Source organism: Lethenteron reissneri, chromosome 32 (assembly GCF_015708825.2).
Source record: "Lethenteron reissneri isolate LAM-NWPU_2019-01 chromosome 32, ASM1570882v1, whole genome shotgun sequence".
NCBI classification, from domain to species: domain Eukaryota; kingdom Metazoa; phylum Chordata; class Hyperoartia; order Petromyzontiformes; family Petromyzontidae; genus Lethenteron; species Lethenteron reissneri.
The window spans coordinates 10,394,993-10,421,876 of NC_083810.1; the positions used below are offsets into that span (position 1 = coordinate 10,394,993).

The 26,884-nt window shown below is 47.3% G+C and overlaps 1 protein-coding gene across 1 annotated transcript in view; it reads left to right on the forward strand.

Moving 5' to 3' along the window:
- The window catches only part of LOC133350013 (transmembrane protein 131-like), a 109,315-nt gene that overhangs the window by 10,777 nt on the left and 71,654 nt on the right, over positions 1-26,884 (forward strand). The window contains 1 exon segment of the mRNA XM_061563962.1: positions 3,503-3,543. Coding sequence (XP_061419946.1) covers positions 3,503-3,543 — 41 coding nt within the window.

Below are 26,884 nucleotides of genomic sequence, written 5' to 3' on the forward strand. Positions count from 1 at the left end.
ATAGGTGTGTAGGGGGGCGGTGGATGAGGGAAGCGTAGTGGGCTGGTATCGGGAACAGCGTACCTCGGACCGATGGCCATAACTATCGTACTGTACAGCAGAGTACACACAACACGGAAATTGGGTAAACATTTTATATTGTTTAATCTGTACACTGACACATGGATACACCACTGCACACACCGATATATGTACCCATATGCTTTTGAGTACATAGGATTGTTGTGGGGTTTTTTATGCGTTTTATTTGAAGCTCTTGCTGGACTCGAGACCAGGGCTCCAAGCCGGAGTTTTACTCACTTTTACTCAACAGTACTGTTGAGTAAAAGTGAAGGAAAGAAGGCAACACTGGTTCTCGGGACATGTTGCAGGAAGAAACCCGGATAGGGTCTCGTACTTGACGTTGCTGCCCACAGCAGGTGAAGGAGAATAGAGGGTAAGACGGACAATCAGGTGGATAGATGCGAGGCTGAGAGATCTAGATGGGAGAGGAATGAGTTTGCACGAAGAAGCGATACTCGCTGAAGAAAGAGCAAGGAACGGGAGTAGAGACACGGACCAGAGTGCAGGTGGATAGATGCGGGGCTTGGGGATCTAGAAGGGAATGAGTGAGTTTGAACGAAGTGGGGATGCTGGCTAAGGAAAGATGTTGGTGAATACAAAGAAATGAAAGCTGGATAGAGGGTTGTGGCAGCCCTGGCTACGTCAGCTGTAGACGATTATAAAACGAAAAATTCTGCAGTTACAACATATTTCTCAGTGTAATGAACGGCAAATTAAGCAATTGCAAGCATCGGCGCAAATTAAGTTAAAAAAAATATTCCTTTCAGTTCACTTACTGTACAAGGTTATGCAGACTTCACACGCGATTAAATATTCAACAGTGAAAGAGAGTATCCGAGTTACTGTTGTGCTTCATTAGTTGCACAGTAGGTGCTGGTTAGGAAGTAGCTGTTGTAAAAATAACCCTTTAAAAATATATTTTTGGTACTTTGTTGAAAGTGGTGCACAAGCGTGATAAGTTGTGCTGTGATGAAGGGCCATTGACCAAACCATCAGCTGTTATATATTTTTCCTATTAAGGAAGTGTTCTTTGACCGATGTGATAAGGTTTTTTTCTATTCTAATGTAATTGATTTCTCGAGCAAGGGATTTTTTTCAGGATGAGTTTTTACATTGAGATGTTTGGCCATTTCTCTTGTTAGGAGAGTTTTGCATGGGGCGGGGGGGGGGGCGGCAAAGAGTGGGGACTCCCATCTCTTCCAGTGCATCTGGCCAACGTTGGAAGAGCAGGAGGCTAAATAACTTGTTGAGAGGCTGTCTAGATCTGGTTGAAGCCCTTTTGGCAGTGGCGGTGTGGGCAAGAATTTTCAGCTTTGCACCTTTACCTTGGCACGTGGAAGGAAACCGAAGGAGCTGGGGAACCCCTAGCGTGGAAGGAGATGGCACTCATTGGTGCAGTAACCTATTACGGGTAGGAACCTCCTGGTTACACCAGCCCACAGGGGATTATTGTGTCCGTCCGTCGTGCATCCAAAAATGGGAGGGGTGGGGCTGGGTGGAGAGGGGAGGAGCTGGGTGGGGAGGGTGGGGGGTGGGAGGGGTGGGGCTGGGTGGGGAGGGGCTGGTCACTCCGTGGTGCCCTTATAAAACTCAACGTTTAACCTACTCACGCCGGCTTGTGCCCGCCCTCACAGTCGGGCATATTTGCGGAATACACCACGCCGCCGTTGACCCTGGCCATTGACTGAGCAACCCAACGTTCCTACCAGCTCCCTCCGCAGGAATGTGTTTTCTGTGTCACCTCCAGCCCACCTCGCAGGTTTGGGAGTTGCGCAAAATCTTGGGTGATCCACCAGGCTTCTGCGGCCGTGGCTGTCGTGCCTGTTGTGACGTGATACTGCCTGGGCATTTAACTGCACGCTCTAGGGAACCAGATGTGGCGGTGGAGTTGTGTCATCTGCCGTGCAGCCCTGATAAGCAATAGCGGCAGAAAGGGAGGGGGGGGAGGCCCGACAGCTGGCGGTAATGTGACCTTTTCACCTTCACCATGAAAACTCTTGCCCCATAACAGCGTAAGCTTTTTCACGGGCTCTGCCACTGCCCATCGCTGGGTGTGTTTCCATTAAAGTGTTGTAAATGTCACTTGTCAGAATAAAGATTTTTTTTGTAACAAAAAACTGAACGCTGGGAGTGGAGTGATGCCATCACTTGGCAGTGGAAGAGGCTGTTGGAAGAGCTCATAACAAAATTGGTTTTCTTAGTAAAGTTGCCACTGTCCTAACACTGCGATCTTTATAAAGCCACCAACGTCCTATTTCCTGTCAAAATAAAACGTCCAGTTTCCTGGTTTCACAGGTGTGTGTGTGTACAACCTGTGTCATGAGCCCCTTGCACCAGATTGGAAGTTTCCATCAAGTTTTACTCATTAAGCAAAGTTACTGAGTACATTTTGAACCATTGCATGCAGATGTTAAATTAACATGTACAGCCTTTGCTGAATCTGTTCGAAATGTGTTTTAGGTTGTACACTTTGCACTTTCCAACGCATTTCTGTGATTAGTTAAAAATTTTGGCACAAATTATACAGCTTCTATTGATAATTCAATTATTATTGTCCTCTCCCTGACTAAAAGTTATATTTTTGTAAGTTTTTGCTTCAAGTTGTGCAATAAACAACATGTCGTGAGATGGATACATTTTAGTTCAGACCTCTTACAGCTCGTGGTGTGTACCACCCTGTGTGAGGAAACGGCTCTGGCTGGATCTTTGACAACGATGTCTGCAGTTGACATCTGCAGGGATTTTTTTTTACCATACTAGTGGCACACATTTACAGTATTTGCCTTCCATATGGTGTTTATCTCATGGAATAGGCCAAACCTGAGTGAACACATATTCCATGCCATCTTTGATGATCAGGCAGAGAGCGTCACCTCGCTAAACTGGAGACCACCGTTTAATCACGGATACGTACGTATGTATGTGGAACGTCTTTTTCCACCTCCACCTGTGGAGGAGGCTCGTGAAGGGCGCTGCTACTGGGCAGTTGGAGGCAGTCGCCCTCCCAACAACAACTGAGGGCAAAGGAGTGATACTCACAACAACGAGTGATGCACCGGGTGGCTAAAATGCAGCAAGTTGGCACAGCTGGGGGTACCTGGGTCTGTCCCGTGTCCTCCTGTCAGCGAGCCTTCAACACTTCACGTGGCCTCAAATTACACCTGGCCTGGCACAGGTGCCGTTGTTACGTCACCGTCACTTAGTGGTATTGGTATTGGAACGTCTTTCGCACCGTACGTAGCCAACCGTGCTAATCGGAGGTGCGGGGGAAGAGGATATATTTGAACCCAGGATCTCAGCAGTGCTGGTTCAGGACTCTGACCTCAGAGCCGCCCATATACCTTCCAAAAGTTCAGCTTTCAACATCAATGTAATGCTTTGCTGATGTTCCCCACACCAAATGATTATTATCCTGTGTCTTTCCTCTTCCTCCATGTAGGCGATGTCTGCCCAGAAAATCTCTCTCTCCACGCACAGAAGGTGAGACCTGGCAGTTTGTGTTGTTGCGTTTTTTTTGTGCGACAGTTTTCAAAAAGGTAAACTTAGGGTGGCAAAACCAAAAGACTTCAGGTTTAATGTAAATAAACCATGTGAGCACTAATTTTTAAATGTTTTCCAGCAATGTGGCACACAGTACAACTCTTGTAAAGATAATCTCATATGAGCCAAACTTCAGAATAAATTTGCGTTACTCTTAGGAAGCCACCCGATTGAAATTTGGCCAAATTTATCAAGAGGTTGCCTAAAACATTGTGACACGAACCACAGCAAAAGGGACTATTTGCGCTTATGCAGGGAAATATATTTGCGCCGACAGCTTCTCTGCCGCTAATTCAATACTGTACTTCCCAAGACAAAAAAAGCACGTTGAAAAGCCTTACACAATCCATGTGCATGCATGGATTTTACCTACATTTTTTGTTGGATCTTTATGTGTTCACAGTTCACATGTGACCAATTGCTTTGCCTGAAAGGCAGTATTTGGCTGGGCAGGGTGGGAATATCACTGAAGCACGGGCGTCCGATCGTCCAGTCAGAACGAGGCTCGGGCATGCATTCTGTTTTGCTGTCCACTGCAGCATGCGGTGGGATGATTAAAAAAAGAAAATGACCTCTGTGGTAAACAAAATATCCGCCCGAAGTGTTTTGTTTTATTCTTGACGGGCCCTGGAAGCTGTATGGTTCCGCCGGGGGGAGGAGTGCTGTGTGTTCTATATTTAACCTCGTGCGTTCTGATTTATGTCTGACTTGAACGTTGCCTCTTGACCATATAAGGCATTTTACATGCCACGTTGTCTTTGGAGTATGTTTAAAAACAAACAAAAAAATCCTCTTTACACTGTACGGTGTGTTCAGCTACGGCCGCGCGTGTTTTGCTTTTGACTGCTGTGCGTTTTTTGCCTCGTCTGGAAAAGCAACTTCGTGAATGAAGAAGGCTCGAGGGATTTCCACAAGTGTGTTAGCGGTCTCCCTCGCAAGGCCCATAGGAGAAGCTAGCCTGCTGGTAAACAGTAAATGTTGGGTTGAAGTCAGGACACGCGTTCATTTTAAGCTCACTGGATAGTTAATTTTATCTAACCCCCTTTGTTATGATTGCGGCCACGATAGATGTTGATTAGAATGTCGATACATTTTTTTGCGCCTCGTCCATTTCAGCTGAACCTGTTGTTTATTAATAGACTTTGGCTTTGCTGTAAAATGGACTAGAGGGGTACCTCAGCTGATTGTCACAGGAAATGCGGTGCTCTGTCCATATGCATGAATAAATACTTCCCCTTATCAACACGCATCAGTAATATAATTGGGTCGCAGCATGGCACGGTGGGGTGACGCTTGTACCTCACAGCAGGGAAGGGCCTGGGTTTGATTCTCACCTCGGGCACTTTTCCCCGTGGAATTTGTCCTCCCACTGTTCTGTATTGGGTTTTGTTTTCCCCCCGGGGTTCTCCGGTTACCTTCCATAGCTAAAAAAAAACCCCCGCAATGTAACTGACATTAGACAAACATCCCAATGCTGGAAAAATAACCTGCAATTGACTAGAGCGGGATTACACATTGCGTTGTCACCCCCGCTACTATGCAAAACAAAAAATTGGCAGGAATCGTGTGAATAAGAGTTTCGATTCTCGGTGAAGATTTCCTGTGAAAGCAAACGTAATAGATGTTAAAATGCTTGGCCAGGTGATGGTGGTGCTCAGCTGTGAACCAGCACAGTGGAGGGGTGTGGGTTTGTGGGTCACGCTATCGATGTGAAACACTCTTTGCGTCGGCGTCGAGGGGTCATTCCCTGGCTCGCCAGGAGAAGGCAGTTCAGTAAAATGTGGACCTCAGCCGTTCCATCTGCATGGGATAGACGAGTGTTGCCCCCCCCCCGCGGACACACAAGCTTTCTCCAGGTGCTCCAGTTTCCCCCCCCTACATGTAAACACTGCTCTTTAATCGGCCGATGACACGCAGAACTTTGGGGAAATTTGGCGCAGCCTTTACTGCTTCTCTGTGGTTCCTTGCACCTCTGAGTCGTTCTCGCTCTTCTTCGGGAATGTGTAAATACTGTGATCGCTTTGCAAGTTTCAATTATTACCATAAATAATAAATATGCCCCTCCCATTTCTACTCCGGTGTTATTTTAACTTTCATTCGAATTCCTTTCGATTCATGGTTTCGTTTTGTTTTTAATTCGGTCATAAACGCACTGCACAATTAACCGGTCGTGGCGAACATCAGTGGCGAGTGATATCTGAAGCACTTCCTCAAGCACCCTGGCCTTTGTCAGGCCACACTGACCAGCGTGGTCAGGTATGATCAAACAACCCCAATGACTGACATGGAATGGGGAGGCCTTCATCCGGCAGTGCGCTGACAAAGGCCCTGTGCGTTATTGTTATCATAATGAGTTCTTTTGAGACAAGTCTTGTGCAAGGTTAGACGTGGAGAAATATATTAATATGCATGTTTAAATTGTTTCGTACCGTCCGTGGCCAACCGTGCTAATCAGAGGTGCGGGGGAAAGACAACAAACTAAACACAAAAACATAATAACTAGTGCGTGTTAATGTATACAATGCTAAGCATCCTGAACAAGCGCGAGTTGATGTTTCGGGTTTTTTCAAAGGAAATGGCTCATGATGCGATCATGTCATTAACACCCACCTTAAATAACACGGAAATAATCTTGTATCCGCAAGACACTGCCACCGGCCCATGAGTACAAAGTCAGATGTAATGAAGCGGCCACTCATCACTTCAGAGCAGTGGCGTCAATAATGAGCAATTGCTGTAATGATGGCTGCTGATTGAGAGAACTGGTACAGAGATGAAAGCCTTGATGCCATGTATATATATAAAGATTAACTTGAAGAAGCCCTGAGATTAGATGTACTCACAGTAGAGAAAATATCTGGGGGCTGGCGTACCAGTTAAAAATAACGGCAGGGGAGCACTGCGGTTGAGGAGCACTTCACAGCGGGATGACAACTTCGAGTGCCGTGGTGGCGAGATGTTAACTACCTCGCCTGGTATACAGGAGGTTGTGGGTTTGATCCCGACCCTGACGCCTGCTGTATATTTGGAGTTTGCATGTTCTCTCCCCCCGTGGTCGCGTGGATTTTTCTCCGGGTTTTCCCTCCACATTTTGAAACATGCGATTAAAATATTTGGCTGCTGGAAATTTCCACACGATGATAAGCCACTTCGTTGTGCTATCATTTGTGGCCAGGTCGCTTCTGAAAAAGAGCTTTTACAATGACCGGATCTTAGGCGTGGGAGCGTATAACACCGGTCAGTACTTGTTGGTGAAGGCGGGGAGCATAGATGTAGGAGCTCAGGAGTAGAGTACAACTGTGGATCTTGTTGCACTGCCCTCTGCCCACATCGTATCCCCCCCCCCCCCCCGCTTCCTATAAAACCTGCTTTTGTACACATCGTGGTTACACAATCAAACGCGATCCAGGTTCGAACTAGCTTAGCTCTCGACATAAGACGGGATGGAGTGATCGCTGTATTTCCAGTGAATTTCCTTTTGCCATGCTCTTCTTGCCTACAGAGACGGGGAAAAATTGGCATTTGGAAATAAATAGAAATCATGCGAACGCCCTCCCAGTGGTAGAAATGTTTTCTTGCAAGGGTGGAAATAAGAGCAGGCTGGCAAAAAAATACCTGTCCCTAACCCGGCTATATTTAGAAGCACCCAGAAGCTATTTATAACTTATTGTCATTTGGATTTGATACATAACGCCTATGACCAAATCACCGATCTCTGAAATGTGCCCGTTCTCGTCAGACCTGAGAAGCTAAGCAGGGCTGCCTGAGCCTGGGTGAAGCTTTGATGGGTGACCTCCTCGTGGTGGGCAACGGATGTTATAGGCTTCTGCTCGTGCCACGATGTGGGCAACAGTGAGCAGGGCTGCAAAACCTATTGTTGTACTGTGCTTCGCCCTGACGTCTGTACTTCCACCTTCACCAACCCGCAGTGACCAGCGTGGTCAAGTAGTGGTCAAATAACCCCACGACCCACATGGCGTGGGGGGGTAGGCTGCTTCCCTGGGGCTCTCCTCCCCTAGATTGACAAGGGGCTTTACACGTACAGTATTTAAACATGCTTAGCTGCTCTCGAGTGTGTTTGTTGTGTATTCGCGAGTGCCTGTTAAGATCATCAACGGGGCGTTGGTGGGTTGACGTTAGTGACTGTGTGCACTTTGCGTTATCCTTAGCGGGAGGTTGCAAAAGAGACCTTGGTGCCTCTAATAAGACAGCCTTAAACAGACTGTTGGGGCAAGTGCTGTTAGCGAGCACCTATGAAGGCCAGCACGGCACACGAGAGGGGGTGGGTGTATGTGCAGCACCACGCCCGGCCGTCTTTGTCTCCCTTGCGATGACATTTACACATCACGCCGGTACCCATTTAAGGCTGAGCTGCCCTAGGGGAGGCCCATGACCGGTTCATTTAATCATCACTGGTGTTGGTCGTGAGCGGGAATCGGACTCGGGTCCCCAGATTCGTAGCGCAGCGCTGTAACCGCTGCACCACCGCTCCCCGTTTAGGTCCTCCACATTGTGACTCACATTCGCCTGCTCGTGCTCGCCCTGTTACCAGGTGGTGCACTTTCAAACAAGGGTGTTTGTTTGCAGTCCTGCGCATGTCCGCACACACGCTGCCACGTGCTGTTGGCCCCCCTCCGCCCTCCTACCACAGCACACCCTCAGGAGGCCACCAAACTTAATTTAGCCACGCAGCTACTCGTTGGGGGGGGGGGGGGGGCGTGCAGAGGCTAGAAAAAGGTACCGTTGCTTCGCGGGGAGTGTTGCTGGCCTGAATGTTTTTTTAGCGGCCCGTTGGTGAGATTTTTAAATGAATGCCAAAGTTTTGTCGCAACTGCTGCGGGGAAAGAGTGACGGACACCGACAGAGGAGACGGAACGAGAGAGTGTGGCCCGAAGAAGTGTAGAGAGAGATACACGCTTGGAATGACATTGTGAGACAGACAGAAGAACACGTTTGATTCGAGAACGTAACATATATGCAGGATACAGGCAATATTAAACAACCGTTCTTTCCAAAACCCTTCAATAAAAAAGTTTCTCGAGACAGGCATTCCTGGGTCAATAAATGCTAATGAAGTGAAAAAAGTGGACTCTGGTTCGACATGCCGATTTAACTAAACACTTTATTTTTACCAGGTAAGGCCCACTCAGCTATATAGCTCTTTTTTCAGAACCCGACCTGCCTATCACAAATGTTCGCACAACGAAGTGTGGCTTATCGTCACGTGGAAATGTATAGCAGCAGCCAAATAACTCCTATAAGACTCTTAAAACGCTTGAAGGGTGGACGGCCGCGGGGGTGGGAGAATAACAATGGAGTGGAGAAAGAATAACAACGGAGTGGAGAATAACAACGGAGTGGCAGCCAAAGGGAGGAGGGGGGTGGGGAACGCATCCAGGAGGATGTCCTCCACCGCTAGGATGAAGCGACGACGAGATCGACGCGCTTGCGCGAGGCGGATTAACTCTGGCTGTCGCCTGATGATGCTGGTTGCAATTACCGGCGAAACGTCGTAATCGAATTGGAGGTGTTGTGGGTTTACTCTGCAACACACTGGTGTGTTGAACTCGTGACGAATTGGCATTTTTATTTACATGACGAACCTTACTAATTGGCTGTGTCGGGTGGTGGCGGGTTTAACAGCACATTCGTATGTATGTATGTATGATTGCTGCGCTGCACGGTCGTGAGTGTTTCGCGACGACTTGGGGAGGCCTTGGTCCAGCTGTGGATTGACCGGTGGCGGCTGATGATGGTGGTTAAAAAAAAAGTCGGCAGAAAGAGCCTGACAAAAGGAGCCAATGAGAGGGCACAACCACCGTGCTGCCATTGGACAACTTGTTTTTTCATCTGTTAGAGGTTTTTGTAAAAAAAAAAAATCCTCTATTAAAAAATATATCTGCTTTGTGATTTGAGATGCTTTTTAAATGGCAGACTTTGGCTGGTTAGAGTCCGTGAGGTGGGGAGGGGGTGAAGTAGAAAAAAAAAATTGGTTCTTTGTGTTTTATAAATGGGAACCTCGCACGTGGAAGAGGAATTAGTTGCAGACATGGCCAACTTTCGATTTGAATAACGCGTACAATTTAATATGCTTGTGATCGTAATAGCTTAACAAATAAAACGCCCTGAATATTACGACGCTAACGTTCCAAGCGATTTGCGTTTGTGAATAGGTGTTGCATTTTTTAAACGTCTCTTTTTTTTTTTAAACAAAAAGCAGAGCCATAGATTTGTGCAAATTGCCGCGATGTTTTTTTAAAAGGGCTCACATTTTATTGTTATGTACTGTTTCTTGGCCAGGAGCTTGGCAGCACCCTAAGCCAATTCACTACATACATAATTAAAACCCAACAGAATTAATTAGCAAACAAAATGTGCATGCGGATACATCGACAGTGGCGCAGCGTGCACAGTTACAGGTAACAACAGCGGCCTTGTCCTGCCCGGTGACTTCGTATCATGGTGACCGGTCACGCAAGTCCATAAATAATTGAACAGGAAGTGGGCCCTGTCCTTTGAGCCTTCACAGGGAGAGAGTTCAGCGCTGGGTCTTGATCACCTGTGGCGATATGACCACTTGATCTGATGGGAAGGTTGGGGAGGGGAGGTCGCTGTCCAGCGTTCACACAAGCCAATGGTGGGCATGACATGGCCAGCAAGGCTTGCCTACTCGTCCAAATATTGCCGAGCCATTGCTTGACATGTACGCACGTTCCCTCCATTTTCTCAGCCAACCCCCTTCTCGCCTCTTACCCCCCCGCCTGCCTTACTGGTTGCTTAAATTACCACAATTCTGGGGTTGAGAGTCGTTTCAAGGGCAGTTTTGTTTTTGGGCTCTTCCACAAATTTAGGAAACTTCACAGTCAAAATGCAATTTCTCGTCTGGTGGCACTTACAGACGACTGGCAATGTGCAGCACATGTTTCTATTTTCTTCTGCCTTCATAGTGGAGAGAAATCATGTAATGATGACTGTGATGTCGTAATGTGTTTATTATAATGTGCTCGATACGTTTATTGTGAACGAAAGGTTCAATCTTATTTTAAAAAATCGATGCCTCGTGTCCTTTCGGCTGCTCGTGCAATAATTGGCTGTGCGATGCAACCATGCAACAGCTACATCATGGGACCTGCCTTTCCAGGATCAGAACCTATTCTTATATTTTGATACTGGTAAGGCTGTAAAGAAAGCTGTCTCTGGTGTGGACCAATCGGTTTCAAAGACAATGCATATACTGTCAGAGCATGTTTTTTTGTTTGCATGTTCACCACAAGTATATGTGGTTAATGCATACAGGATTTTTTGCAAAAGGTTTCAGTTTGGTGTTTTAACATCTTAACACCTGTTTTATTGTCAGAAAGGTGAAACCTATTCTTATATCTTATATTCTTTTTTGCAACAGCTGTAAACCCATGTCCCACTTGTCCTAGAAATGTTTTCCATTCCTGTTTCTTTCTCAAACGCGTACATTTTTATGTTAGGGGGCCCCTCCGTCCTCTGTAAGTGACAGAGCAAGGTTATTTTTTGTGCACTCTCTTGCTGTGCATTTACTCAGTGTGAATTGTGACAAGATGCAGAGTTGGGGAGTGCCAAAAAAGAAGGGGACAGTGTTAGTGCCACGTGTTTTGTTTAGATTGGTCTTGTTTCGTGTCATATTTTTACGCGGCAAATCATTTCCTCCTAACTTGACTGTGTTTCGTACATCAACGGCATGTCTCTTTAAAAAATGTGTTGCACAACACTTGCACAGTCTGTGTGGACTTGAACCAGCAAGCTGTTGCTTGAGGTCCCTAAATGTTACGACTTAATTTATTACGCTATTGCGCTGCAATAAAATGTCCCCTTTAAATGTCTTGTTTTGTAAAAATGGGTCACAGTGTTTAACCCACAGGGAGTAATGGTTGTGCCAGTGAATGAATAAAAACAAAAAATGTGCGCCCCTTTGTTAATCCACTGTTGGATGAAGGCCCTCCACTTGCCATGTCCACACTTGGCCTTTCTTCACCACTCTGGCCAGTGTTTATGGATGGAGTGGGGAAGGCCCAAGTCCCATGTCAGATATTTCGCGCCTTCGACGATAGCAGTGGCTGGGAATTTAATTCGGGTCACTGCTGGGTGTCGAGTTTAGTATGCTAATAAGTGTGCCACCGCTCCACCCAGTTAATATTGATACATAATTAAATAATGGCATGTTATGGCTTGCCACCAGCAGGCATGTAACAGTTAATCGATTTAACGATTAGAATCCATTATTAGGCTCAGTATAACTGCATCGAACTGTACGTCTTGAGAATAGATTAATAACCATTCGTGCAAATAATCATCCTCAGCCATTGTCATTCCATTGCTGGATGAAGGCCTCCCGAAGCTGCCACCATCCCTCACGCTTTCGTGATGCAACAGTCCCCCCACCTTGCACCTGATCTCGACACGCACTCATCTCGACTGCGCGATGAATATGCACATTGTATTCACGAGATATGCTAATGTTTCAGTTAGGCTAATGGAGCACACGGGGATGTACGAATGAGACAGAAATGAAGACGAATGATGCTAATGAGGCGGCAAGAAGTAAGCAAAATGAGTTGTGGAATCGGCAGGTTGGCTGGCAGGGTGGCTGGCAGGGTGGCACAGTGGTGACACTGGTGCCTCCACAGCAAGAAAGGCCTGCGTTGGATTCCCGACAAGACCCTCTTGAAAACGAGTTGCTAAACTCGGTGAGGCTTTCCTGGGTAAACGAGCATCATTATCATCATCATCAAATGTGCCATGGAGCGTGACAACTCATCGAATCGCCGTGGAGGGAGAATCAGATTGGCGTGCACACTTAGAGAAACGTCGAACTGGATGCACTTTGTTAACGCGCCAAATATTTGAGGTTGTGCGAGCGCACATTTTGCTGCCTGTTGACTTTGAAAGCGCACACCACCACCACCAACGCTGCCACCGCCTAAGGGTTTGTGGCGAACGACGCCACGTTTACAACCACCGAGTTTTTACCGAGCGCCAACAAGTTGCTGGCGGAGAGAGAAGGAAAAAAAAACAACTTGTGCAGGAAGGAGGCCAAACGAGAGCATTGGGGAACTGTAAACACGAGGCACTGTAAAAGCCCTGCGCTCCGTATTTGCCAGATGTGGTCACTTTATATTCAAAACAATGAAGCACCCTTCTTCATTTATCGTATATATACGCACTAAGGGTTTGCGCCTTACAAGGCCAATGTGTGGGAAATGCACGCCCAAGAGTAATCCATTTGCTCTCCTGGATGCCCGACATGTTTTTACGTCGTTATTTTTTCACCGGTGAAGGTCTTTGCAGAGTGTTGCGTTTTTGATACTAAGCCTTGAGTGGAGAAATAATATATATTTTTTCCCCGTGGGGAAAGCATGTGCTCGTGTTCTGACCCACTTGGCGTTGCTAAGAGTAAAACATCTCTGCGACCTGGTGGCTCGTGGGTCGGACACATTGAGTTGGCACTGCAGAGGTGCCGAGTTCGAACGTGGGTTTTTGGCCGCCCGTGATGAAACCGGATCTCTCAGGTTCGGCGAGTTGGTGATGGTCTCAGCTGGGTCACCAATGACCGCACACACAAAAAAATAATTCCAGTAAATTTCTGTACTTAAGTTGGCTGAATTATAATGAAGAAAAATTGACCGCACTGTGATGAAGGCTTCTCTGTCGTGGGGCATGTAGATGAGTTCATCCCGAGTTGTTGAGTGGATAAAAATAAGACTTTAGAGCATGTCTATGAGACATGCTCCCAGGGTCCATCCGGCACTGCTTTGCGCGGTCGCTGAATGGATATATCATCTCAGGAATGGAACCCAGCTGAAGAGCACGATTCAAGTTACACCGAGAAATTTTCAAAATATATTTTAACAAATTATATCACACGACACCTCGTACAGTGACGATAAAATAGTCCTTACTCATTCTATCCCAGTCTTATAAGCCATGGACACACTGCCACTTTGAGTTTTATAGATTTGGATATATCCCAGATAGCGGCTTGAAAAATTAATTGTTGCTGGCATCACTCCAGCTGCTGAATGAGTGGCTGTTGGTCATGACGGGCTTGTTTTCCAGTGGAATGGTTTGAATTTGCTGCGGTTTCAGTCCTCGCCTTGTAAAGTAAGTGCCTTCTCTAATTCGTGGACATTCGATCATGTTGAAGAGGAAGTCCTTGCAAAAGCTTGTTTTTTTTCCGTGCATAAATTATTTTGAATTTTTTTTTTCAAATAGTGTGCTCGGGGTGTAACGATATATTATTTAGCTCACGGTTACGTTAATTGAATTGCACGTGTAAGACAATGTTTCTCGATTTGTATATTTCTGTTTCATGTAACTGTTGCATGTTACCTCTGTAGCCAATAGAAGCCTTTACATTCTGAACAGTTTTCTAAAAGTAATCAATTCTTGAGGGGTAGCAAGTTGGTTCAGAGGTCAGAAACGCTGATCCGAAACCGCAGAGGTCATGGATTTCAATCCATGCAGCCAGTTCTGATTAAAACAGAGTTCCCAAGTGCAGAGAGTTAATGGCCTCAGCCTTGTCTTATTAAATTTAGTTCTGCACTTAATTTGATCAGATTCCCGCTGTGATAATTACAAATATTCGTTTCACTGTCATGTACGAACATTACTCTCACATGACAGAGCAGCTGGAATAGTCTTCCCGCTTACTATGCGGACCAGAGGTTCATTGAAGGGATCTCAGAGGTAGCTCTGTGATCTCCACTTCCGTAACTCAGTGGCCAAAGCGAGGCCCGAATTGGATCAATACAAGAGAATGTATTCATCTCGATGCCGACAGCACGATCAGGATAAAATGGTGGATAGGGTACCAGCTTCACGAAGCACCGTGCGTGATACGCGCATGCGGGCCATGCTACCGGAGCTGGCCACACGCTTAGATGTTGAGTCTGCCGCCCGTGCCGCATGGTTACATTTTCGCCTATGCGGTTGAGCGAGGGGGAACTCGTGCGGCCGCCAGAAAACCGCTCTGATGCGCAGAGAAACCTCGTGTCCTGTCTGCACAGTTGTCCGTGGCTGACCCATGGAGGAGGATGCATTATTAGGTTGTCCCGAGTGGTCTTCGATTCATTTTTTGTTGCCACGAAAATTGTCACTTCTCTGTCTGAATGTTGGAACTAATTACTGTCATTATTCACTCCCTGCAGCGATTAAATTAATGTACACGAATTATAGTCGCCGTTCGATTAAAGAATGTATTTTTGTTTTGTTTAATTCTCACCGTTCTCGTTAAAATTGTTTCTCATTTGCCCCCCCCCCCCCCCATCTCGTTTGTACAGTTTTGTTAGCCTAACCCTAACATTGACGTATCATTTATATGTATTTTGTATAAATGGTAAATAATGCATTTTCATCGGCGTGAGTGTAATAATAACGTACTCTGTGCGATGACATGACGCATTGTTACATGTTTAGTTGTTATGCTGCCAAGAGCAAGCGTATATTTGGTTGGCGGTTACACCTGAACGGGTGACAGCCCTCACAGGTAATTCAGTCGCTTAGGTCGGCGTTACAAAAAAGTGAATGTTGCGCACTCTTTGTTTACAATTTCCAAACCATCCCTTCGACTCTGAATCAGTTTGCGTGGGCAGTAAGCCCATTCTGAACACATTAAGTTGTCAGCTGACATTATTGCGGGTTGCTCAAATTATGCCTTTTAATTCTCCCGCTCGGCAGCCCTGAATTTCAGCGTCTCCTGTTAGCGTAGCCAGTGTCAATTAAAAGAAAAAAAGTCCTAAAACACAATGCTCTCCTGTGAGCCTGCCTGTTGCTGGCACCGGGACCTGCATGCCTAGCACCGAAGCGTGAGATGCGCAAAGTACAGAGCTGTGTGAGCGTGCAATTAATGGCGCAAAGGAAAAAAATAAACAATTCGGGCCCTCTCGCAGTGTCCCAGTTCTGCCGCAGCAAGACGGCGCGCGAGACGCCGCTGTCACAGATGGGTCGGGAATTGTCGCGGCGGCCCGACCTTCGTGCGACGCGAGAGCTCGCCATCTCGCGCCACGGTGGCCGTCACGCGACCGACACGGCGTGTGGGCCAGGCAATTCTGCGGTGAATTGACAATCGGGCTGTGCATGCGTTTAGGCGTGCATAGCCTTGCGTGTGCGAGCGCCTAGCGAGGCGTGAGACACGCAAAGTGCAGTGCTGGGCGCGCGCACACACGCACGGACGCAATTAATGGCGCATCCACGGTTCCGAAGGCGACGTGACTGCGCAAGACACGCCGGTGCCGCTGTGCCGTTTGGGCCGATGCAGCGGGCCGGATGCTCGTGGGGCACGAGAGCTCGGCGTATTTTTGTTTATTTCGGCGTCAAATTCTGTTGCGCTAAATCAGATTGACATTGGACAATGTGACATGGGTCGTAACCGTCTGCATTTGACGATGGTTCGTGTTTCAAAAGCTGAACTGATGGCTCAGTTTGGCCGAGATGCAAATCGTGTTTGTATTAGAGTCTGGCTCGCACTCATAAATAGGGTCTTGAACTGAAATCCGGTCAGGAGCCTTTTGATTGCATCATCCCTCCAGGGTCGATAAAAAGAGCACCACTAAGTGGGAAGGTAACAGTTGTCCTCTAGGTAGATTGGTGTCTGTCATAGGCCTTTGGTTGTTCTGCATTCATATGTTCAAGCTAAAAAAAACATTTCCACATTTTGCCTTCCTCTTTTAATGCCACAAGTATATTATTTCAAATAATGTACGACTTTAACAAATACCATGGGCTCTCCTCACCTTTACATCGTAAACACATGTACGTATGTTGAACTTCTTTCGCACCGTACGTAGCCAGCCGTGCTAATCGGAGGTGTTACGTACACGTCACATACGCATAACGCGAATGCCTCTAACAATTACTCGACCGCTGAGTTTGTTTGACATTGGAGAGTGTTGAAGCATGTCACATGGCAAGGTATTGTCTAGGCTACCAACTCCATAAAAATAACCCTAGCAGCTGTCCATCACAATGTTAAACGTAAAACTATGTTGGTGCATTTAGAAAATAAAAATTTGGATTTATTTGTGCTAAAGGGCATCTGGGTTTTTTTTTATACAAAGCGATGATGAATTTGGGTGAGCCCTTGGCATATGGTCTGCTACCCTACGGCACATGCCTCTGCCTCGCCTGTCTTGTGGCCTCTGTGTGTCTCTCCGTCTCTTGTCATTTTGCCCCGTACAGTTTCGTGGTTTTGCATTCGCAGCCCGTCGTTTGCATTTTTATTTGTAAAGTACAAGAGGGCGACGATGAAGGCCGGCCTGCTTGTTGAGGTAGCATACGTTTTTGGTGGAATGGCTGCTTCTGCGGTGAACGGGTAGACGGGGGAGTGGGTAAGTGGTTTGGGGTCTGTGGGTGGGTGAGCGGGTCAGTGAGAGGCTGCTTGGGTGACTGTGGGGGGGTGGGTGGGTAAACGAGTGGGTGACTGGTTAGGCAGATAGGTAGGTGGGATGAGTAGGTGGGAGGCTGGGTGGCTGGGTAGGTGAGTACGTGGATGGATGGTTGGGTGGGTGGGCGGGAGGGCGGGCGGGCGGGCGGGCGGGCGGGCGGGCGGGCGGGCGGGCGGGCGGGCGGGCGGGCGGGCGGGCGGGCGGGCGGGCGGGCGGGCGGGCGGGCGGGCGGGCGGGCGGGCGGGCGGGCGGGCGGGCGGGCGAGCGGGTGGGTGGCTGGGTGAGCGGGTGGGTGGCTGGGTGAGTGGGTGGGTGGCTGGCTGGGTGGGTGGGTGGGTGGGTTTGGTGAGTGGCAGGATGTGTGGGAGAGCGGTGGTGCGGGTTCGTGATGGGTGCACGGGTCGCTGGGTGGTTCGTTGGCTGGGTAAATGACTGGGCGAGTGGCGAGGGGAGCAGGAGGAGTGAGCCGGAGTGAGCCGGAGGGAGGGGAGGGTTTGGGAGGGTTCATGCATTTGAACACTGAAAACGTCTGGAAGGCACTGCAAGCTATGAGCTGTCACGTGAAAAGTTATACGTCTATCATCTTGCGTAAATGATGAATCGACAGCAGATTACCATTGCATGAGGTAATGTCACGCTGCTTTCAACAAAATTTGCTTCATAATTGCTGGCTATTTTTGTCACAGTTTGCCTTAAATAGAAGCAGGTGCAAGCTAACAAAATATTTCTAGTATTTGAACTGAGTTAAATCGTATCTCATCTGATCTCAGAAGCTAAGTGGGTTGCAAGCAAGTTCTTGACTGCATGGACGATCTCCACGCGTAAAACAGTTGCTATAGGCTACTGTGGGGCCACGATGCAGGCAGCAGAGGGCATCGCAGCAAAAAAAATTGACTGCACTACTATGCCCCATGTCCATGCTTGTCTACCACCAATCCCCATGCTTAGTTTTGTGTGTGTGCGTGTGTATGCTTGCATGTGCGTGCGTGTGTGCTTGATTGTGCGGGTGTCCACTTGCGCGAACACGTGTTTCAGCGGTAGTTAGGTTAAAGGTGGAGGGGTTACCAGCCCCTCGCAGCAGTCCAGAGCCCCAATTGTCCGCTGTGGTGCCTACAAGCACCATGAGGGGAAAAGCCGAATGGAATTGGCCGTTCCCCCCATGGAACGCTTGCAATTACCACAGCGTTACCATCCGGCACAACCGAGTAGTTAGGGGGTTGTTTTTGCCAGACAAGTTGGCACAGTAGGGGGCACATGTGGTGCACCGGCCAGTCATGTCAGTCAGTTGACCCATGGCACCTGGGTCTGTTCTTTGACTTTCTGCCAACGGGCGTTCGACACTTCACCTAGCCTAAACGTGCACATAGCCTGGCACAAGCGCCATGGTGACATCTCCGCTGCTTAGTGACGAATAGCGGTTGTTGTTGTACTTGCGCGTTTGTGTGCGCACGCCTGTTCGTGTCCTGTTGACTCACAAGGTACCGATGGGTCCAGTGGCACACCCTCCTGTCCATTGTTGTCGCCCCAGTGCTCAAGGTGATAGGCAACACGGGACATTCGTTTTAGGCCAATTCAACCAAGGGGAGAACCCGCTCAGGTTCGGAAAGCATGTGCCACCGCTGTTGCACATGACTAGCAACTCAACGCTACGCTACTCTGGGATTGCAGTGAAGCATCGCTGCATCACTGCCCACCGCAGAATAGGCGCTCGCTAACATCACGTGATTCATGCCTATTAACTTCCGTGACGTGGATCGGAAACATGGTCATTGGTGGAGAAAATGGAACATAAGTTTAATTCTAGAAAAGTGAGCAAAGAAGCACGGGGGGTACGCTTTGCACTGAGAGACTGACATTTGAACAAGGTTTATATAATGTACTCGGTTTAATGACAAAATTGGTTCTCAGTGGGGTTGGATAGGACACCTAATGGCTAGAAGGGATGATTTGCCGGTGGTCAGGTCTCACGACGGAGTGGCAGCCAAGGAACCCTAGGGCTCGTCCACCTTGGAGATGGAGCAATGAAAGAAACACGCGTGCAGGTGCCGGGTGGATTGTTAGATTGTAGGGCCGTAAGAGATGGCGACGGCTTTGGCAGGCCTTTATCCAGCAGCGGATTGAGCATGGCTGTTGATGATGATGATGATGGTAAAGAGTGGCTTGGCTTGATGGATGATAAGGCTGAACAAGGACATCGTTGTATGTGCCGTGTTTGTCGAGTGCTGCCCATGCCACGAGCACCACGTCATGCCCAGTGAGCATCCCAAGCCGGGCGCGATCCGGGTTGGAACTGGATTTTTCACGGTGCGTTTGGATGAGGGTAGACGGGAGCGGTCTTTTGGGGTCATCACGTGTGTCGCACCGAAGCCTGGCGTCTCATTGTGCACCGCACCGTCTACACGTGGCAGCCTCACTCGAAGTGTCAGGAGTTACACTCTTGTGCACGTCTTCGTTTTGTATGTGTGTGGGTGTATGGGGAGCGGTGGGTGCAGTGGTTAGCGCACTGCTCTACGAACCCGGCGGACCCGAGTTCAAATCCCACTCGCCACCATTTAAAATGGTGAATAAATTCACCAGTCCTGTGCCCCCCCTAGGTCAACTGAGCCTTAATTTTAGTACCTGGTGCAGTTTTAAATGTCAGCACTTGGGCGACAAAGGTGGCGTTGCTTGATGTTGGCCACCCAATCGTATCTTGCACTGTTCAGGACTTATTAGGTGCTCCCTAACAGCACTTGCCCCAACAGTCTAATTAGGCTATACATGTGATCTTCGCCTATGTGTAGCACCGTGTGGGTGTGGGCATAATGCTTGGTATACTGTGGCCCGCATGGCTGCAGTAGATTTGACATGCTGATTTCGGTAAATAAGTGCCCTGCAGGAAGCCTGATACAACTTTGACCTTTTAAGGACAAACAGGATGCAGCTTAGAGTCCCCTTCTGCATGCTTATTTTATTTATTAATGAATTTTATTCGCAACTTCGGGCCCGCGCTCATTAACAATGCATGGCTATTCCATGCGCAGTGTTGAATATCGACATTTGGTTTGGCAAAAAAAAAAGTCACGGCAATAACAAAGGCGACGGCGGTGTTAATGGCGTGGCGGTAGCCGGAACAAAGCGTCGCAATATTTGCTCGCGTTGTTGATAATTAATTACGAAACAAATTGTATTCATGTTCGGTAAATGTTTGAGTTTTTTACCATTTCGCCATCCACTGTTGTGGCAACGGATGGGTGCATCCAATTACAATCCATGCCCCCGTCATCCGCGCAAGTTGAGGCTTGCACTAATGACCGGGCTGGGCATGTTTATGTCTGGCCCCGTGTTTGTCCGTGCCGTGGTCCAGTCTTGGATTTGCGCTGCATCTGGTGTTGGCCCTGTTCTGTGGTCGACAAATTTTCACCTGCTGTGTTCGGGTCGCACGAGGTTTCCGAGTAGATGCGCGATGATGACGCGTCGATTCGTCGATGAACATTGATTCTTGAGCTCGTGATGAATGCAGCGGATCGTGCAGGGACAGATGATCAGCAACGTTTATTTGGCATGGCCGCGTTTGGCGAGTTAGCCAGTGGACGGCTGCACAGGCAGCCCGATGGCTATATGACAATGCTGCGTTGCAAACGAGCGAAGCGGCCGGTGGAGTTCGAATGCGGTCCGTGGTTCGTGAATGGTGAACGAATGGTGACTGCAGTTGTGCAGCGGGCTGCTCGTAATTTTCCATCGCCTGTAGGTAGAGAGTGCCAGCATCTCCCCACATGCTTCCTTGTAAGAATTCGCTACTGCCGTTGAGCACCTCATTGGCACCATCAACAATTGCAGAGCACAAAAAGTTCATCTCGCAGAAGTCACTGCATGAAAGACTAAGATTGAAATTATCCCCCACCGCCACGGCCGCCTGGACCGCCCCAGCGATTCGATGAAGCGCCACGATTCTGGGTCGTAATTCGATTAAATGATATGTTCACGTGTCTCGCTTTGACTTTCTCATTCACATCGGTCACCCTGTTGGTGTCGACGTATAAATCGTGTAAATGTAAACAAATTACACTGGTCAACACACTTTTTCTGGCATAAGGTATTCCAACGGTCTTAAGGTAATTTTAGGGTGCTGATTCCAAATCTGGCATCAGTTTTTGTCTATCGCATCAGGTTTTTGAGATATCAAATACAGTATTGCATTTTCAATAAAAACTGCAGAAGAAAAATATTGAATAAATGTGGATATCTACATAAAATTATATTATAAACACACTATCCTAAAAATACAGCACCATATTTTAACACTAACGCAAGTCACTGACTCGCAACAACTTGCAATCATAAGTGACAGAGTTAATTTCGGGTAAAATCAATGAAAATGGGGTATGCCGATAGCATAAAAATGAGATGTGATAGAGCAAATCTGAGATCAGATTTGGAATCGGCACCCTGAAATTAGTCCAAAACAGCTGCAAAAGTCCAGGCCAGAAAAAAATGTTTTTTTTGTTGACCAGTGTTATAAATGTAATGCTCTGGTTAATGCATCACCCGTAGGTTCGCATTTTTGCTCCTACAGTATTTATCAGAATTGCCCACTGACATCAAGGCGATGTTGTATTATTTATCTCTGAAAACTCATTCAACTTGCATGCTGTCAAAATTGGAAGGAAAATTAATGGCGCACGCGAAACCTCCGGAGCACGGAACATAATTTTAAACAAGGGATCACAATGCCTTGAAAACATGCCTAAAATCCAGCTGAAGTCCTGGCCGAAACTTGCTTCTGCTGCTGTTGATCATTCTGACCGATTCGCGAAGTGAACTTTTGAGATGGCAGGCGAGAAATGAGGCCTTGTGCACACATTGGCCGAGTTGGTTTCTCTCATCTGCACTGTATTTTATTTTACTTTGCGATTAATTTTTCCTTACATGGCAGGAAATTAATTACCTCGCCTGGTATATAGGAGGCCGTGAGTTTATATTTTGAGTTTGCATGTCCCCATGGTCGAGTGGATGTTTATCCGGGTCCTCCGGTTTTTCTCTCCACATTTAGAATCAACATGCATTCAAAGTATTTGGCTGCGATACATTTTTATATGATAGGACACGTTTTTGAGCTGTCATTTCTGGCCAGATCACTTCTGAAAAATACTAATATAGCTCAGTGGGCCTTACCTGGTAAAAACAAATTATTTAGTTTAGACCCAAATTCCTGGCAGCAGCTTGACGCGTGGCAAGCCCGTGGCAAAACATGGGTTGACGTGTGACGACGTTAGGGGAACGTTGGGTGTCGACGTTGGAGGGGGGTCAAAGGGTGGTTGGTGTGTGTCAACTGTTTTGAAGGGGGTGTGTGCGCGCGCGCGATCGCGCGATTGCGACTCGCGATTGTGTACGACTCGATCGGTGTGCTAGTGCGTGTCTGCTGCCGGAGTCTGAAAGATAGGTCGGCTTGTTTACCCTCTGCGCTAGTAATGACAGAGGGACTTATCTCCCCAGTTGGTGTAGCGACGCTCGGCCTGAATCGCTGGTGGAACTGTTCGGGCTGACGGAACTGCGTCGACCAATGCACGATGATAAAAATGAAAGCTACCTTTGCAGAATTTGTAACATCGGTTAGTTTATGAATTGAAGAAATGTCTGATAAGGTCCGGACAGGCGCCAATGTGCATGTAACTAAATGCACGAGTGGCCTACGTTCTTGGCAGAATATTTAGAATTTTGTTTGTCAGATTCCTTTGGAATGATACAACAAGATGCGTGGTAAACGGTTTGTGGATGGTCTTAACAATGCTAAATATCTATAAAAGACCTGGATTGCATTCAGAAAGATACGAATGAAGCACGCTAATTTGTTAGTAAATTGCATTATTTTATTGCAGAAATACCTGTTTTGGTTCATGGTGCTTTTACAATCCTTTTACACATGCATTTGTTTGATTACAATAATCAAACACATTCCAGCGGAGGGAGCTGGTAGGAACGTTGGGTTGCTCGGTCAATGGCCAGGGTCAACGGCGGCGTGGTGTATTCCGTAAATATGGCCGACTGTGAGGGCGGGCACAAGCCAGCGTGAGTAGGGTAAACGTTGAATTTTATAAGGGCACCACGCGGTGACCTAGCCCCTCCCACCCCCTCACCCAGCCCCACCCTCCCCACCCAGCCCCTCCCCACCCTCCTCTCCCCACCCAGCCCCTCCCCACCCAGGCCTTCCCTACCCTCCCCTCTCTACCCAGCCCCACCCCTCTCATTTTTGGATGCACGACGGACGGACACAATAATCCCCTATGGGCTGGTGTAACCAGGAGGTTCCTACCAGTAATAACTGCAAATACAGCTGAGCTACTTGTTGAAGAGAGAGAGAGAACACACGAGGGCCGCCGCATCCAGAGAAGTCTGAGAGTCAACGCTGTGACCGCATTTCCCCCGCAGTGAAGTTTTAGAGCTTAAGAATGTTATAGCTAAGAACTATTAGACTGATGTTCATGTGCATGGTACCTGGTATCTTTAGACTACAAGACTGCCACACCAGTCCCTGCTGTCAGTAACGTTGCATAATTAAAATAAAAACTTAATTTATTCTGTGTTGTTCGAAGCGTGGTTGGCTATGTACGATGCGAAAGAAGTTCAACATACATACGTTTGTGTGTCTGCTCATTGGTGGAATAGTTTTTTTTATGTGACGAAGAATGATAATGCCTCCGGGGGTTGCAGAGGGTGCCATGAATCTATCGCATTCAAAGTACGACGTGTGGCACGTGTTCCTTCTATCCGAACCGAGCTCCTGCCTATCGTCAGTGTCCTCTCTTTGATCAGGTAGAGGGGGGGGGGCGCAAGGGAGTTATTGCGTCAATCAGAATTCAGAATCCTTACAACAACGTTTGAACAGAAATGTGTCCGACTTGGTCTGATGTAGGAAGCTAAGCAGGGTCGTGCTTGGGTAATGTTTGGATGGGAGGTTGTCGACAAATACAGTGAAATATTGTCAGAGTATTCCCAATGTGTTTGTGTGTGTGTTTTCCTGTATCTACAATCCAAAAATTCCCCTTCATCTAATATTTTCCCAACATCTATTATTAAAAATGTTCCCCCATCCCCCTGAACAAAATGCAATATCGCCATAGTAAGTTTGAACGGCCGATGTCGTAAGCGTCTCTTTGTGTCGCCGAGTGTAAACACGTCGGTTGCCTTAAAAGTACACCACAATGGCCGTATTGTACTTGTTATTTGAAACGACGCTAACTGGCGAATGACAACCAAACAATAGGAGGAAACTCGGTGGCAATCTCAATTTGGGTTTGCGGTTTTCGAGAGTCTACGCTATGGACCACAATGCAGAAGTTGAGCACGAGTCGTATAAATTGTGCAAGTTTGTGCGCGGCTTGTGCACAAACTTGTGCAGTTTTGCGTGCGTGTGCATTTGCATGTCTCCGTTTTAGTTTGCAGGAATACAGCATCGTGTTCTTTACTGTGTTGTTAGTGTTTGTGTGTGTGCGCTCATTGGTGGAATAGGGATTCGATTTGTTTTTACGTGACCGTGAATGATCATGCCTTCAGTGACTGACGAGGGTGCCCCATTAATCCGTTGTATTCAAAATACGAGGCCACCGAACTCAAAGGCTAGCAAGGCCACGGTTGAAAAACCAACTGTGGACATTGAGACCCATCTCTGTTCATTCATAACGAGAGTCGATGCATGTTCATCGTGAGCCTGGAAATCAATATCGATCGATGAATCGAGCATATTCCTTACTGTGTGCTCTGGTCCTAGAACAGTTGATGATACCACGTGGGCAGTGGTGCACAACCACGGTGAACAAAAAAACATTCGTCAATAACAGTCCCAAATTATTATTCACTGTGTCTGTCTGGCCCCTCTATATGCTGTAAAGGACTTACCAGAAACATTGCATGTTATCTATTTCTCCTTTTAAGGCAGTGGGTTTTTGAGTTGTTCTTTTAACGATCCTTAGTGGACCGCTGCTGTTCCTGGCCATGCATCGCTGTTGTAGATTGTCACCTGAACCTGACCTGGGCTTCTAGGTCAGGGGTCGGCAACCCAAAATAACAAAAAGGTGATTTTTTTTTTTAATTCGTTGAGCAAAAATGCAACATTTAAAGAGCTGCAATGCACCTGAATAACGTCACAATGCAGTCTTTAAAGGCCCGAAGGCGGCTCTTATCAGGCTGCCGACCCCCTGTCCCATGTCGACTCAGCCCAACGTTAGCAGTTTGTCATAATCGGCACTGGAGAGACAAAGACAGCAACGAATGTTTGGCGTCCTGTGAGTTGTCATGTCGGGACGTTCATTCTTAGTTATTTGGCAATAACAGCTATCTTAGAAGTCCATATGATATGTAGGAACTTACATTTGGTGAATGAGTAGCTGTATCATGCTGCGGGGAACGAGGCTGTGTTTAAGTAAAATAACATAATTATTCATGGATTTATTTCAGTGTCTTTATTTACACGTGCACATGTTGCAGCAATGCTGGATGGGAAGCGTTGTTTCGCGATGGGAAATTACATTTACTCACGTGACATTTTTCCCGTAAAAATGTAGTTTTGGTTTGCACTCGCTTTCGATGTCTTTTACGAATTAATTAAAGAATCCATTACACAGATCCTGAACGGCGATGCATGTTTGAGGGCGGCGACATTGGCCTATGGCCTCGGGGCGTAGCGTATTTGCCACTCATTGCCAGGGATTCACGGTGCAAATTCCATCGGCTGCCCCGATTAATTCTGCGGGTTGTGTTAACCCTAAAAAAATATGCGCCGTTCAATTGGCAGTGGACGTTAAAGATGCTGTGACGTCAGTCGCAAGAGTAGACCACCGTGTGTGCCAGACTTCGTGGTCCACATTTGCCGGACTTGAACAGTTAACCGCAAATTTTTGCTCAATTGGAACCGCGCATGTCAACCATCGTGTACCCCCTTTCCTTGGTAGAGGAGAATAATAATACAGCTACGCTCGATGGAAAAATGTAATTTAGCAACAAGGAAGTAAGTTTGCTTCTGTGACATTTTTCCCGTAAAATGTAGTTTCAGTTGCGCTGTTTTGGATGTGTCTGTTCCTAGATTAAACACGGAAGTTCATACGACCATAACAAATGACATCTATTATCTACATTCCACCACTCAATATATTTACCACAGTCAAATGACTACTTAGGAATCTCTAGGCCATTACAGAAAGCTCTCTCCGAATTGCTTTTTGGTGTTTTATTCCGCCAGGTATCGACATCAGACCGACACCCGTCTTTGAAGAGGTCCTTGGGCAATAATAGATTGATGCCGGCCGCTGTCTGACAGGATATTTCTATTAAAGACTGACAGACACGGTCTTTGCGGCTGGGTCTTTAGACGACAGACAGACAGGTCATGCTCTCCCCCAAGCAACGCCGACCTTAGGCAAGCTGGCAAAGCAGTCCATTAACGACGGAGCCTCCATACGGCTCCAGAGTCTCATGCGGCTCTTTTCGGACTGCTTAGTGAGACGTTCTTGATGAAGGACCGCCGTCTCGCGTTCACCACACAGTGCGTTGCGGTTCTTGAATTATTGATTTAGTTTTTTTTTAAACCAAATTCGAAAAAAATGGCTCGTTATTTTGATTGCCGACCCCTGCACCTTGCTGAGAAATGTGTTCAGAGAACCACATGGACAAGCGCGCTCAGTACAACGCCAGTGGCGCTGCGTACGCAGCGTGCCGTTTTACAGATGTAATTGTTAACAAACGTACCTAATTTTTGATTTAAAAAAACATTGTAACAATAGTGGAATGGCGCGTTGGCAGAAACTCGGAGAGACTACACATCGCGTGAAATTACATGGAGAAACGGAAAGAGGAATGCATGGATTGGAGAACACGTGCAAATGAGAGATATCATA